Raw genomic sequence first — 16,210 nt, 5'->3', positions numbered from 1 at the left:
CCATTTTGCTTCATGGAAAAATTTGCAAAACACTGAAAAATGTAAAAAGGTGTTTTTTCCATATATTCATTTAATTTTTAGACTTTTTTCACTGCACATATTGGCTACTTTTAAAGTGCCTCTTGACATTAAATTACTTATGAAACAGGGGACCATGAAATGTGCATTGATCAATCCCCTCTCTCTTTTTTGTATGCTTGTGGCCAGATCAGTCATGCTTCCATTGTACTTTTTTTTTGTTTCAATAATATAATAAAAATGTGAGTAGGTTGGAAAAAATGAATCTGAGATGGTATCAATGTCAAATACTTTTATTTGCCACCAGAAAAAAAGTATATTTTATACCATGCTCACTTGACCACGTGATAGTCTTTTTTTGTTTTCTGTGCGTTTCATAGAAATAACGAGATCAGACTGTAAAAAAAATGAAACCAAGAAATAAAAAACAAAAACAAAAAATAAGTGGGATGATTGTCCATACAGTCAACATCATTCCCCATTAGTCTTTATTACATGGAACAAAGTGACATTATAGAGGACTTGATGACCATTATTCCAAGTGTAAAGGACTCTCTCCCGTGGATTGTAGTCCAGCATGGATATGTGTGAATACTGATTATGGAATGGAATATCTGTATACTCATAAGTAGAAGAATTTGTATAATATGCAAAGTAGATTTTGGCTCCTGCCAAATGAGAATTAGTTACATAGAGGGTGCCGCAAATCATAAAGGACTCTCCAGCACTACGTTTTGGATAACCTGTGTCCCATGTCTTCAAGATCTCCAAGGTTAGAGGGTCCATCTTGCTGACAACGATGTTCCCGGCATTCTGGTTAGTTGTGTAGACTGCCCAGAGTCCATTTTCATCTACCATGAAATCAATGTCAGAAAAGCCACCCCAAGAGTATGGGAATGTGTTGTTGTAGCCAGCATTGTTGAGACTTCTCTGGACAGAGACGCTTCGTGATCTGAAATGGTATTTCACCACAATGTTGCTCTGATACTTGTTGTAGTACAGGGAACCATTGTAGACCACATGGCCAGTGCCAGCCCAAGGGTGTGGAAGAAGATGTTGGACAAAGTTCTGGCCTTTGATGAAGTCATTTAGGCTTCGGTATTCTAGGACTCTGCGGCCTTTGTAGTAGCCGTCCATGTACCAAACCTGAAAAAGAAACCAGAAAGGATCAATAAATAGGAAACGTGTGTGCCCAAATATTTTTATACTATGGAGATCGTAAAACCCCTGTGGCATGATTTAATTTTGGGATTTTGTTCTTTGTTTTTAAAATACTTGAATGTTGTACAAAAACAGACTGAGCAGTAATATGGACCAACGTGAAGGATAATTAAATAGGTTGGCAGATGAGGAGTCCATTTGACACAAATGTCGTCCTGATGATTTGCCCATATATTGAGAGAGCAGTGCATTATGCAGTAATCCTAACAAGCATTCACTGTACTCAAGACCAGTCCTAAGACCACATTTTGGTGACATTGTTTGAGTACAATTTTGCTCAATATTGTCTTTGTCACAGAGCAGAATTCTAAAGTCATGCACAACTTTACCTTGGAGATGTATCCCATAGCTCCAAACCAAAATAAATATTTGTTCATGCTCCATTTCTTACACCAGGAACTATTAGTCTTCAGCCAAGAAAAAATATCAATAACACATACTGGTTTAAGTGTTCTTTTTCTAAGGGGTATTACACGATCCACTGGAATGGAATGCAATCAACATAACTAACGTTTGGGAGTGTCTTTAGCTCTAATATTAGATTAAACCCAGTGACAATTTGTAAATGGCCCCTACTGGCAGTTGGACAAGGAAGGTTGGACAAGGAAACCCCGCATGAAGAGTATTTTAAGCAAGATAGAATCCAATGGCTATTTTCAAATACTAAATCTGATACAGAAGCATGATGCCTGCTTTACCTGATGACTCCCAGCCTCTAATTTATTTCTAGGACTTGATGAAATTAAATACTGTATGCACTTAATGATGTCAATCAGAGAGAAAACAACTGACAGTTAGAAACTGTCACACAAAGAGAAGTACTCAAAGATATTCTGGCTTGCTGTGGAGAACATATTGCTCTACCACACAGAATGAACAATGTCACGGATAATTGTGCCCTGGCATTTAGCTGTAATAGGATTTTCACCAATATTCAATCCCGTTATCGCTTAGAATTCAGGTTGTTGCAGCCACAGTATCACCAGATTTGAACTTACGCTCGGGACTGATGACATAACATCGAGGAATGAATTGTATTACAAGCTCTGATCAATACTCTTACTGCTTAGAGCTGATGGTGCCATCTCATTCAATAGATTGTGCCCGGCCAAGAATCAATACAGTAACACCAGTATTTAGTAATAAGAGCATTGCCTCTGAGGCTGAAAGGGCGACTGATAAAGGATCCAAGTCATTTCAGCATTTATAGAGGATTAACAGTAATCAAAGAGGGGTGCTGCTTAAACTATCCTAAAACTATGGCAGCTGATAACAGAAGGTGGAAAAGATTGACTATTAATTAGTTGAAAAGAAAGTACAGGTATGGGATACATTATCCAGAAAGTTCTAAATTACAGAAAGGCCATCTCCTTTAGACTCCATTTTATACAAATAATCCAGATTTTAAAAAATAATAAAGTATTTGATCCCAACTAAGATATAATTAATCCTTATTGAAAGTAAAACCAGCCTCTTGGGTTTATTTAATGTTTATATGATTGTATACTACACTTTATCAAAATCCGAAAATATCTAATTATTTTCCGAAAATATACAAAAATCCACACTGGGTTTCCCCCCTTATTTATCAATACATTTTCCTGAAAATATCTGTGTGGAAAAAAACTTTTTTGGCTTTTCCTCCTGAAAACTACGAATTTTTTTCTGAGTTTTGCCTGAAAACTACGAAAATTTTGGATTATTGCAAAATAAGATATCTTTGGGACTTCTCCGATTGACTTATATACAACCTCTGAGAGGTCTGAGATACCGGATTTTTAGATTCACACTTTTTCTCCATCCCCGGGGTATAATAAATCATGAAAAATTCTAGTTTTTTTTACTAAAAACAAATACAGCTGGTTTCTATGGCGAGGGTCCTTAGCACTCAAAGAGATAGTTAATTTTGAAGTTAGATTTTCCTTAGATTTATACTCATATCCTATTCATCACCCTACTAGCCATTCAAATCTAAGCCTGGATGCAAGGACGTGTTGCACTTGCCATCAGGAGGCAGTTATATAAATACCAAACTGATCGACAGTATAAACACTGAGAACATTAAAAGTCACCTCGGAGTTCCATGATCTGTATTAAATCCCGTTTTCATAAAGGTTGTCCAAATCCAAACTGCCTGTTTGGATTTCCTACTTTGAAAATCTGGACAGAAATATGCACTGAATGATGCAGTGGTCAGACAATAGCCCCACCTCAATGCCTCATGTCCGCCCCCTTAGTGTCATCATCCTGCTCCTTGAGATCACCCACTATGCCCCTGCCTTGATTTTCATATTACAAAAGGTGGGAACCCTATGGGTGCCTGTAGTCTATAGATCTCTTTGGGGTTGGATGGCAAGCCAATCATTAACAGCTACAGAGACCAGAGAGGGAACTGTCATTTTTTAATTGCCTTTGTGAAGCTTACCCACTGTAGAAGAGGACCATTAGGAAACACATAGCAATTATATGTAATCTACTCAGGGACCGAGATCAGAGAGGATGTATGGAGAGCTTATTTTTCCAGCATTTTTAAAGTTAACAGTCCTTCTTAGCCCACACTGAAATCAGGTGCCATACTGTATATTATTAATAACCGCCTGCATAATGAGCTATATGTTCCTTTAATTTGCATGTTTAAGGCCAATAGGTGGCACTTTTCAACTGGCATATTTAGGTTGAAAAGTGTCTAGTGTCTTTTATTGACTTGTATGGGAAAAGTGCAGAATGAAAAGTGTGAACAGGGCTGGGCCAGACTGGCTGGGTACCCCCACCCCCTGTGCACTCGTATATGAGTGTGCACTTGCGAACAGGCTCACATTTTGCTTTGGAGAGCAGCACACGCTCAGCTCAGCTGGCCAAGGGGTTGGCAACAGGGAAAGTACATGCCAAGCGTTGTGCCCTAGATATGTGCCTCTGCTGTCTACCCCTAGTTCTGGCCAGGCACGTTTCAGGGGCTGCTGCCGCCTGAGGCAGCAGCCCCAATGCCGCCCCCCTCCTGCTCCGCTCTTTTAATTTCCAGCGTCAGAGCGGGTGGAGGAGGGGCCGCATCGCTAGTGCAGCAAGCGATATTGCACTCGCTGCACTAGAAGAGCCGAATTTCCATTTTAAAAAACGGAAATTGTCTCTTAAAGTTACCAGAGGTGGCTTTTTTAGGACAGAAGGCAACACCAACTTTCCAAGGTATAATGAGGTACAGCAAGGTAAGGCAGGCAAGGGTCTGTTCAGGCAGAGTTCAAGAATAGACAGGCAGGCAGAGGTCGGTATAGGCAGAATTCGACAAAGTCAGACAGAAAGCATACTCAGGAACTAACAGAATTAGACCTAACAACGGGCAATGAGTTTTGGGTTGAGGCCCCTTTAAATATTTAAACTACACACCAAAGCATGATGACCTCATCATGCTCAGTGCTTAAAATGCGGAAGTGCGCGCTGCATGTGCCATAGGAAGAAGTGGTGGAGAAAGAAGAGAACCAGGACTGCGGGGGTCCCCGTCAGGAGCGTGGCAGGTGTCCCCGCTGGCCTATAGTCCCCACTAGACCACCAGGGTGAGTCTTTACACTAGAGCTCATTGCACTCATTGCACTAGCTATGCGCTCCACCCCCCCCCCCCCATTTGACCAGCTCGGACGCTGATGTGCGGAGCCCCAGGATTACCTTGTAGTTAGGGCTCTTGCAGTTTATTGAGTCAAACTAGCCAATAAAAACTGCCAATAAAAACTGCCAACTCGGCTCCTTCAGACTACAAGACTCCTAAATTGTCTAGCTAATTTGGGCACGTTATTATTTTGAAGTACAATACAAATCTCATTAGCTTTTCTGGAAAAATACTTTTTTGGCCTTTTATCTACCTTAGCACATATTTAGAAACCCATACACACAAGTCGTCAGGAGAGCGCTGCGCATGGATATAATGCTTGGACATGAAATTAAACACATCGCTATTGCCAATGATACAATGAACTGAGACATTCAATTCCAAAGAGAAACTTCATTAGGCAACATCAATAAGATTAAAACATCAATTCTATCGCTGTCAATGGACAGTTCCCTGAAAGACCAGAAAAGCATAATGAGAATAGTACATCAAATGAGGGGCTTCTGAGGGACCCTTCCAATTACTCCATTTTCTAAATACAATGTTATTCTGTAATTATTAATCTTGCTAATTGGGGTTGGAAATACAATCACTTTTAAGTGGTCTCCCAAGCTCTTCAACTGCTTCTGCTGTTAAAGAATTCCGGCTTCAACCAAGATCCAGTAACATCAGGTATAAGATCTTCTACTGTGCATTGTAAGAGGAACACGTTCTCTCTACATTTAATTATGGATGTCATAATGCTCATTAGCATATCATCAGATAGAAGTGGTGATACAAGGAGATGATAATTAATGTTCAGGATGGTGTGATGAATGGCAAGAAAAATCTTTCCAATGTCAAAGATATTCAGCTGAATTGCCAGTGATTCTATATTAGCATGGTGGTTCCAAAATTTAATTTCTGTGTTATAATAAAGCAATTCCTGGTTGTTCTGGTTAATACTTCTTTCTGTGGAGGAAGTATAATAAGGGATATGTTAACAATGTTTGTAGACACCTTACATCCTAATTGGAATTTGCATCAACCCTTTAGCAGGTAATTTACATGAACCCGTTTAACTCAAATTTGAATGTGAAATTTCCTGGACAACTCCATGTCATACTTACCGGGATAGCCCCGCCCCAGTGCTCCCATCAGAAGGACCCTCCTCAAAGCTTTAAAAGCCCAACCCCACCCCCCAGTCCGGTGTCTTTTTTTCCTTCTGCTTCAGGTTATGGTCTAGAATAAATAAAGGTTCCTTAGTATTAAAGAGACGGGGAACTACACTAGGTAATGCCATGTACCGGTAGTGTCATACAGAGCGGGGTCATGTAGAATACTAGTGATGGTATTTTTCCTTCCCCCTACTAAATCCTCTTTTTCAGGTACCATGCTTTTGAGCCATTTCCAAGAGTCCTCTTGTGGATGTTATGCGGTTGGAATTAACGTGCTGGTATGTAGTAGGAGTAAGACTATGTAGAAGTGTTACTCTGGGTTCCTATCCGCTTCTCTTTAATTAAAGATAATTCTCTCTTTTTAAATGTAATTGTCATGTTGGTTTCACACTCGGTATCATTACTTTGGTGTGGGTTCCTTTAAGGAGTACTCCTTTTATTCTCTCCCAGTCCATTTCCTCTGAAAATAGAGTTCACAGGTTTCCACAAGGTGATTTTAGTCCACCTTTGGGGGTTTCATTCTTCTGAGTTTTTATCTGGTATAGATTATACTCGGCCACTTCCTTATGTGGAACAAATTCCCTCCCAATGGGATATTAGCTTGCTAAGTCCCGGTAAGTATGACATGGAGTGTCCAGGAAAAGGGAAGATTGTATCATACTTACCGTGATCTTCCTTTCCTGGACAACTCCATGTCAAGTTTTCCCATCCCTTTTTCGGTAGTTTCTAGAAGCTTATTACGAGACACCGGACTGGGGTTGGGCTTTTAAAGCTTTGAGGAGGGTCCTTCTGATGGGAGCACTGGGGCGGGGCTATCCCGGTAAGTATGACATGGAGTTGTCCAGGAAAGGAAGATCACGGTAAGTATGATACAATCTTCCCTTTTCTCACATTTCGACTCTGTAAACAGTTCTAATTCGACTATTTTCCACCAAAAACCTGCCGAGTTCATGTTGAAGTCAATGCCAGAGGTCTCTTGAACTATTTGAAGATGTTAATAGCAGTGATGAGCCAAATTGTTGCCAAGTTTCGCTTTGAAAATTATGCCCCATAGGGAGAAAAAAATGGAGAGCATCAAAAAAAAAATTTATGCGCAAATGTAAAAAAATTTTTTCGGAGGAAAACTCAATTCAAAAACGATTTGAGGTTTCTGGTCAGAACTATTAGATTGAATTTTAGACATTAGAATTTTTATATAAATAGCATACCATTCAAATTGTGAATTTATTACAGTTTAACAAAATTCACATTACTCTAAAATTCGACCTTCGATAAATAACCCCCTTAATGTAAAAGCTGTACATTTTATTCATCACCAGCCATAATGTATTTGTCTATACAGGTAAACCTGGTATCCAGAAATCTCTGAATTGCTGAAAAGCCATCTCCCATAGACTCCGTTATAATCAAATAATCCAAATTTTTAAAAATGATTTCCTTTTTCTGTGTAATAATAAAACAGTAGTTTGTACTTGATCCCAACTAAGATATACTTAATCCTTATTGGAAGCAAAACCAGCCTATTGGGTTTATTAATGTTTACATGATTTTGTAGTAGAACTAAGATCTGAAGATCCAAATTACTTAAAAATCCATTATCCAGAAAACCCCAGGTCTCGAGCATTCTGAATAATAGGTCCCATACCTGTATATAAAAATGCTTCTTTCAAAAGCCATTTGTTCTGCCTTAGAGGGAATTGCCTAGGCTTAGTATTCAAGTTGCCTGCAAGCACAACAGCTAATCAGCATTCACCTGCCATAGAGGTTCTTCAACTAAGAAGCCTATAAAGGAAATCTCTTCCACTGTATTATGGTTAATCTAGAGGGAAATGATAAGAATGCTGAGAGAGCTGATTTCTCTGATATCAGGGACTATTGTAGCCATGCCATTTTCCTAGACAACTTACTCTGCTGTTAGCGTTCACAGTATGCACCACTTAGTGGCATAATAAACACTACATTAACAAATATGACTATTTTATGCATAGTAGCTGGGGTAAGGAATATATAAATGTTTAAAAAGAAAAATGTTTAAGTGTGAAAAAAAACCGAAAAGGATTGTGTCATTTCAGAGCGGACTGCAATGTTCCCTCTATGGTGCGTGCTCATGCAGGGTCGGACTGGGCCAGCGGGACATCGGAAAAAAACCTAGTGAGCCCCAGTTCTTGGGACCACGCCACACCAGACCCGCTCCCTTTAAAAATGAACTTCAGGTTGCGAAAAAAAGTACGTTCGCGCATTCACAATCACAGAGATCCTCGGCGGGGCAGGGGGCTGCGAGGGGGGCCTGGAGACAGCAGCCCAGTGGGCCTCGGGCCTCGTAGTCCGACCCTGCGCTCATGACAAAAATTGTGTTGCGCATAGAGGATTTTGTGCAAAAACAGAAAATTTTGTATCGATTCTGACCTGAGCACACAGTTTTTAAAAACTGAGCACACAAATTTAAGGGGGTTATTAAAGTCCAAATGCAAAAACTCCAAAAATTCTAGTTTTTTTTTACTATAAATAGTCGTGCAAAAAATTGCCGAAACGCATTAAAGTCAATGGCTGTCAAAATTATTTTGACGAGAGTCAATTTCAACTCCCGCGACAATTTTTATACGCTTTCTTATTTTGTCCAGATGCATTAAAGTCAATGGGCTTCTGAATAATTTTGACGCGCAACAATTTTTATGCGCACAACTATTCTGACGCGCCCAAGAATTTTTTGAGCAGTGGATTTTTCGTCTGCTAATTTTCACCGCAGTTTTGCCGATTTATTTGCCAGAGGCCAAACTCGGAAATTTTTAGTGAATAAAAAAACTCGAATTTTTCTAAATTTATTATACCCCGAGGCTGCAAAAAGTCTGAATCTGAAAATGCTCCATCTTCAACCTGTCGAGGTCCTGTAGAAGTCAATGGTAGAGGTCTTATTAGAAATTTGAAGATATTGTTGTCTGTGCTGGGTTTAGTATGATAATCCGAACATTTCTGGCCTTTCCACTGATTTCACGAAAAATTTCGACTTTTCGGGCGGCAAATCTGAAAAAGTTGTGGTTTTCTTGTGACAATCCAAAAAAAGTTGAGTTGTTTGCAGATATATTGATAAAGAAGGGTAAATCATGGATTCTAGTTTGGTCTGACTTTTTTTATTTAAAGAATTTGATAAATAACCCCCATGGGGTAAAAATACATAAATGTTTAAAAATAAAAATGTATAAGTGTAAAAAAAAAAAAACTAAAGGGATTGTGTTATCATTTGAGACTGGACTGCAATGTTCCCTCTATTTCGAGGCCAGGACACAAATTGTGTTGTGCACAAAGAATTATTTGTAAAAACACAAAATTTAGTATTGATTCTGACATGAGCACACCGTTTTTAAAAACTGCACACACAAGTTTAAATGTGTGCACAAAAGAAACTTTGCACACACAGACAAGAAGGAATTAGAGGAAACATTGGGCTGGAGACACCTTCGATAACCAATAATTTAGTCATTTTTAATTTATTTTACATACAGTAAGTATGTCTACAACATACAATAATTGCATTTTTTAGTTAAAATTACTTTTTAAATTCCACTACAGCTATGGGACCTGTTATCCAGAATCCTCTGTTTTGCAGATAAAGAATCTTTCCATAATTTGGATCCTCGTTCCTTAAATCTACTAGAAAATCATGTAAGCATTAAATAATCCCAATAGGCTGGTGTTGCTTCCAATAAGGATTAATTCTATCTTAATTTGGATCAAGTACAAGCTACTGTTTTATTATAACAGAGAAAATAGTAAAAAAAAAAGGAGTCTATGGGAGATGGCCATTCCATAATTCAGAGATTTCTGGATAGTGGGTTTCCAGATAATGGATCACACACCTGTATACAATTCTTGAAAATAAAAATCCAAGCATTAGCCACTATTCTTTTCCCTAGTGACTTAAAGGAACCCCTTTCCTTGCTGAAGGCTCCTCTTTGATACTTTCCTCCTTCTTGTCAGGGTACCTGGGGTTCCTGGGGTGCGGCGGGGTCGTCCGCCAGCGAGGACGCCCGCCACACGTCCTCTTCTCTAGCCGCGCCAGCGTGTCTTTGCTGGCGTCGGCTTCTCTCTAGGGCGCGCGGCGCGCCTCCTGGAAATTTAAAGGCGCAGGCGTGCTGACGTCATACGTGAAATTCAAATGGTATTTAAAGCCCAGGGTGGCTGCTTGTAATTGCCCGTGATAGGATTTCATTCCTGGTGCTTTCTGAGCTTGATCCCTGTTTTGACCCCTGCCTGGCTATTTTGACTACTCTGAATTCTGGATCCTGACCTTGCCTGCTTACGACTACTCTACTGTTTAACCCTTTGATTGATCACCCGGTTTTGACCCTTTTGCCTGTTTGACGATTCTTGTTATCTGCCTGCCTCGACCCAGCCTGTCTGACGATTCTGTTGCCTGTTCCATTTGTACCGTGACCTTCGGCCCAAAAGACTCTGCTACCTGCCGTGCCCCTCTGCTAGCCAGAACATCTTGCCTTGTACCCCTCGTTAAGTCCATGTGGTACCCAAGTAAGCTGAGGGCTCCTCCCGAAGCCCAACGGTGGTCACACTACTGGTGAAGCCGAGACCAGGGTACTTGGCACCTGTTCTGGTATTGGGTGCCGGCCGTGACACTTCTGGTTTCATATAATGAACAATGAACACCTGATTTATGAGTAGATCTGTCTTTAATGAGCTAAGATATATGCTCCTAGCTGAATCATAGTCAATCTAATTCTGGCCTCAGGCCACCAAAAGGCATTTTGGCAAATGTGACTTCCCCAGAGGTGAGGAAACATAGAAACATTTAGATGACAATAGTGTCCCAACATCAAAAAAGAGCTAAGAACTTGTCTATGCATATGCTACTAACTTGCTACTTTCCTTAATTAACACAATCATACCTAATCCAGGCATGTATATTAATTTGGTACTACAAGTGAAAAACTGGCAGAAAAATTACTAAAGTTGATAAAAACTTCTCTTAAAAATGATGGCCAACCTTCTCAATTGTTATAAAGCCACAACTCCAGAAAATGAATCCTAACAGGGAATAGAGAAAAGTTCCAAACTCTAACTGTAATATGAGCAGCTGGACCACAAATACATTTGGGACATATTGCAATAATTCAATTCAAGTAAAGCCCATCTGATCATAATTTCCCATATTAAAGATGACAATTGACCCTACTCAATTGCTTTAAAAAATTTTTGGAAATGCTTTCTTTAAATTAAAAATGCCTTTATTGCATTATTCTCTGAGCATTACAGCTATCTTTCAGGCACTTCTTGGACCTTTATCAAGCTGAGTGCCTGAAACGTAGCTGTAATGCATAGAGAATAATGCAATAGAGGCATTTGAATTTGAAGAAATTGAGTAGCGCTGGTCTAATCTCATTGCTGTACACACCAGCGAAAGTGACTACTGGGGAAATCTGCACTACGTTGGAAGTTTGGAACCTGTTGTGCTGACTACTTGCTGTTGATTTGGAAATTCTTTCAACAATGTAGGGGCCATATGCAGTGCCAAATGCATTCTCTGAAGGCCCATGTGATGATGATGATGTTGTGGTTGATTACCTGGGACTAACCATAGGTTTGTGCATTCATTAGAAAAGAAACAATCATAAGGGATCATTTACATCTGCAAGCGCAGTGGGCAATAAGTGTATTATTGCACTCTGAGCTACTGAGTCCTTCATGCTCTTCATTCTGAATTGGGGGCTACCTAGTGATGTAGGGTAAACCTAGAGTTCCTGACCAGATAGGTTCCCTTATTGCCCTGCATCAATAGGCGAAGCACACTTAAAGGGGACCTGTCACCAGGGCCAGAACTAGAGGCAGGCAGAAGTGGCACCTGCCTAGGGCACAACGATGTGAGGGCGCTGGGAAATTACCTATTCAGAGGTCTTCTGCCTACCCTTGGTCTGTGTTTGTTCCCCTGCAGCTCTTACTTCCCTCACCTCTCCTCCCCTCCCCTCTATCACTCTCCCCTCCCTCAGTCACTCCCCCTACCTCCGTCACTCCACTGCCCCTCCCCTTCCCCCTCCCTTCTCTTCTATTATGGAGAATGCGCACTCGTGCCCGCACACGGGGGTAGTGGGGGTACCCGACTGGGGAGCCTAGGGTCGGCTTGGCTTGGCCCTGCCTGTCACCCACACACAAAAAGTCATATAATAAGTCTTTTGCAAATTAAACATGAAACCCAAATTCTTCCTCTCCCGCCTCCACCCCACCCATGTCCCACCTGACTCCACCCACACCCCACCCCGAATGCACCCTCTCCTGCCCGACTTGCTCCCCATTTTCTCGCTGGTAAGAGAGAGCGGCTGGGGAGGAGGGTTTTTTTTATTAGCTATAGAGGAAGCAGACCCCACAGTCTAAGCCCCCTGTTTCCCGCCCCCCCCTGCAACTGCCGGGTCTGCTTCTTCTATAGTTATGCTACTACCAGTCTGGGAAAATAATAGTGAGCTGAAGATTTACACATTTTACTGTGCCTGCAACAGTATTCCGGATAGAGAGTCAGGATAAAGGTATTTAATATTTATACACAGGCCCTCTGGGTACATACAATTTTATATTTGGGGTTTCCATGATCTCTACAGGAAAAAAAATCATTGTATTATTGGGGGGAATAAAATTTTATATTTTGGGTTTCCGTGATCTCTGCAGGAAATATAAAAATCATTGTATCATTGGGGGGAATAAGGAAATGTAATACTGTATGTAATTTGATCATTATTCTATGCCAAGATGAAATAATAGGAGTAATAGACTCCTTATAATAGTTAGGCAGACATAGTTATGCTGTAGTGAGGCTAATCAATCAATCTACTGTAGAGTCCATCAAACTGCTGTTCTTTTCTTCATCAATCGGTATAGTAGAAAAGAGAGAATGAATTTAAAGAAGCATGTGAACAACGACTCTTCAGTCTATTGGAGTTAGATTTTTATGTGTAGGAAACCTTCAAAGACCCTATTGGCCCCATACAGGACTTCAGAGACTCAGCTGTGCATGGCGCAGTCCAGAGACACCACAGTGGATAAAGCTCTGAAGTATAAACAGGTATCCAGTCCTCTTTGGTCACACAGCAGAGCTTTGAAAGGCTTTTTTTCATAAATGAAACCTAAACTCTCTATGTATTTTCACATGTTTTATTAAAAGTATTTAGCTTTAGCAATATAAAAATGTATTGCAACTAGATTTTGTGGACACTGGGATGGACAATGATCCTAGATACCATCTGTAGGAAATCAAATCGTTCTGAACATGTAATAAATAGGCAAAGCTTCCAAATCACTTCACGCCTTTGATTAAAGGGATACTGTCATGGGATTTTTTTTTTTCAAAATGCATAACTTAAAGGATAAGTAAACCTTCAAAATAAGTACATGTAAAATTGATGAGGGGGCTATTCTAAGCACTTTTGTAATTTACATTCATTATTTTTTTTTTAATTCCAGTATATTAAGGAATACATGTACTGTTAATACTAATGAATTTTGTTACAACAGCGCCACCTGCTGGTCAGTTTCCCACCAGTCTGACCACCAAGTAGTCAAGGAAGTTGTCAGGAGAAAGAAAGAGGCTGCTCTGATGTTCTTCTGCTTAGGAAAAGAATTAGAAACCTTTCTTACATCTTTCCTAAGCAGAGGAACATCAGAGCAGCCTCTTTCTTTCTCCTCACAACTTCCTTGACTACTTGGTGGTCAGACTGGTTGGAAACTGACCAGCAGGTGGCGATGTTGTAATAAAATTCAACCATATTAACTGTACACGTATCTAGGGTTGCTACCTTTCCCACATTCAGAATCCAGGCGGGGGGGCGGTACCATTGACGTCAGAGGCACGGTCATTGATGTGAAGGGACAGGCATGAGGCGGGGCCAGTGACGTGAAAAAAAAGCAGGTGTCAAAACTTTTAATATCCTTATAATTTACAGTTTGGGATACATTATCCCTTATAATACATGAGTGATACTCAGAGTTCCCTGTATAACTCAGCCTGCAGCCTTGTGTCTTTATATGGTCACAGAACAACCCCTCAGTGACTTCTAATATCCTTATCATTTACAGTAGGGGGTACATTATCCCTTATAATACATGAGTGATACTCAGAGTTCCCTGTATAACTCAGCCTGCAGCCTTGTGCCTTTATATGGTCACAGAACAACCCCTCAGTGACTTCTAATATCCTTATCATTTACAGTAGGGGGTACATTATCCCTTATAATACATGAGTGATACTCAGAGTTCCCTGTATAACTCAGCCTGCAGCCTTGTGCCTTTATATGGTCACAGAACAACCCCTCAGTGACTTCTAATATCCTTATCATTTACAGTAGGGGGTACATTATCCCTTATAATACATGAGTGATACTCAGAGTTCCCTGTATAACTCAGCCTGCAGTCTTGTGCCTTTATATGGTCACAGAACAACCCCTCAGTGACTTCTAATATCCTTATCATTTACAGTAGGGGGTAAATTATCACTTATAATACATGAGCGATACTCAGAGGACCCTTATTTGTATAACTCAGCTTTCAGTGTCATGCTTTTAGTTATGTCTCCTCGGTGACTACTAATATGTTTATATTCTACATTTTGGAGTTTATTTCATTTTGTTTTGGCTCTGCATACATCTTTATCTTTCATTTTCATTTCAATCTTTCAGCTAACACTGCATGTCTTGCAATCAGCTATTTGTTTCAGTATTGTATGTGCAGCAGACAAAGGTAATTACTGATGGGTGGCTATGAAGAGGCCATAGTTCTACATGTTACTGCAGGCTCTGAGCTATTGTTCCTGAATGTTGAGAGGCTGCAAGTGCGACCCATTCTATTTTTAAAGTATTTTCAGTCTTCTGGTTTTTTTAATTGACGCCATTTCCCACAATGATTTGATTTAGAACTGCCTGCAGTGTCAGTGGATATTGCTTGCTCATCAAATGGGCCTCATGCATCTCTGGGAAGCTCAGGGGATGCCTACTGATTTTAAATAAGTAGAACATTGGCGTTGGGCACCCTGGTTTGCTGTACAGGGTAATTGTGATTTCACTGATACGTAAAACAACACATTAAAGGGTCAGATTTTTAAGGGCCAGACAATATACAATGACTTACTTTGCCTTCACACTATATATTTCTATCCTGCAAGTGTATAAAACCTTTTCTTTTTGTGCTTGTTATCAGCTCTGCTTTTAAAGTAATCTTTTAAAGTAATGAAAATATAATGTACCATTGTGCTGCATTGGTAAAAGTGACATGTTTACTTCAGAAATTCTACAGTAGTAGCTGTGCTATGTAGCCATGAGGACAACCATTCAAAGCTGAAAAATGAGAAAAGGCAAAGGATACACAGCAGATAACAGATAAGATCTGTAGTATACAATGGGATTCTTCGGAACTTATCTGTTATCTACTGTGTATCCTGTGATTGAATGGCTGCCCCCATGGCTACACAGCAGCTTGTTTATATAAACTATAGTAGTACTTATCTGTTATCTATTGTGTATCCTGTGCTTGAATGGCTGCCCCCATGGCTACACAACAGCTTGTTTATATAAACTATAGTAGTACTTATCTGTTATCTATTGTGTATCCTGTGCTTGAATGGCTGCCCCCATGGCTACACAGCAGTTTGTTTATATAAACTATAGTAGTACTTATCTGTTATCTACTTTGTATCCTGTGCTTGAATGGCTGCCCTCATGGCTACACAGCAGCTTGTGTATATAAACTATAGTAGTACTTATCTGTTATCTACTGTGTATCCTGTGCTTGAATGGCTGTCCCAATGGCTACACAGCAGCTTGTTTATATAAACTATAGTAGTACTTATCTGTTATCTACTGTGTATCCTGTGCTTGAATGGCTGCCCCCATGGCTACACAGCAGCTTGTTTATATAAACTATAGTAGTACTTATCTGTTATCTACTGTGTATCCTGTGCTTGAATGGCTGCCCCCATGGCTACACAGCAGCTTGTTTATATAAACTATAGTAGTACTTATCTGTTATCTACTGTGTATCCTGTGCTTGAATGGCTGCCCCCATGGCTACACAGCAGCTTGTTTATATAAATTATAGTAGTACTTATCTGTTATCTACTGTGTATCCTGTGCTTGAATGGCTGCCCCCATGGCTACACAGCAGCTTGTTTATATAAACTATAGTAGTACTTATCTGTTATCTACTGTGTATCCTGTGCATGAATGGCTGCCAT

General features: G+C 40.1%; 1 protein-coding gene across 3 annotated transcripts in view; it reads right to left on the bottom strand.

The window, feature by feature from the left end:
* Positions 1-295: 295 nt before the first annotated feature.
* Positions 296-16,210, bottom strand: part of olfm2.S (olfactomedin 2 S homeolog) — a 143,510-nt gene continuing 127,595 nt past the window's right edge. For all 3 annotated transcript variants that reach the window (XM_018256268.2, XM_041588853.1, XM_018256269.2), the window contains exon 6: positions 296-1,164. In XM_018256268.2, coding sequence (XP_018111757.2) covers positions 490-1,164 — 675 coding nt within the window. In that variant the 3' untranslated portion in view covers positions 296-489. The remainder of the gene's footprint in view (positions 1,165-16,210) is intronic.

The sequence above is a fragment of the Xenopus laevis genome, chromosome 3S (assembly GCF_017654675.1).
Source record: "Xenopus laevis strain J_2021 chromosome 3S, Xenopus_laevis_v10.1, whole genome shotgun sequence".
NCBI classification, from domain to species: domain Eukaryota; kingdom Metazoa; phylum Chordata; class Amphibia; order Anura; family Pipidae; genus Xenopus; species Xenopus laevis.
Note: the sequence above shows the minus strand (reverse complement) of the source record. Positions and strands in the feature narration are given on the sequence as shown.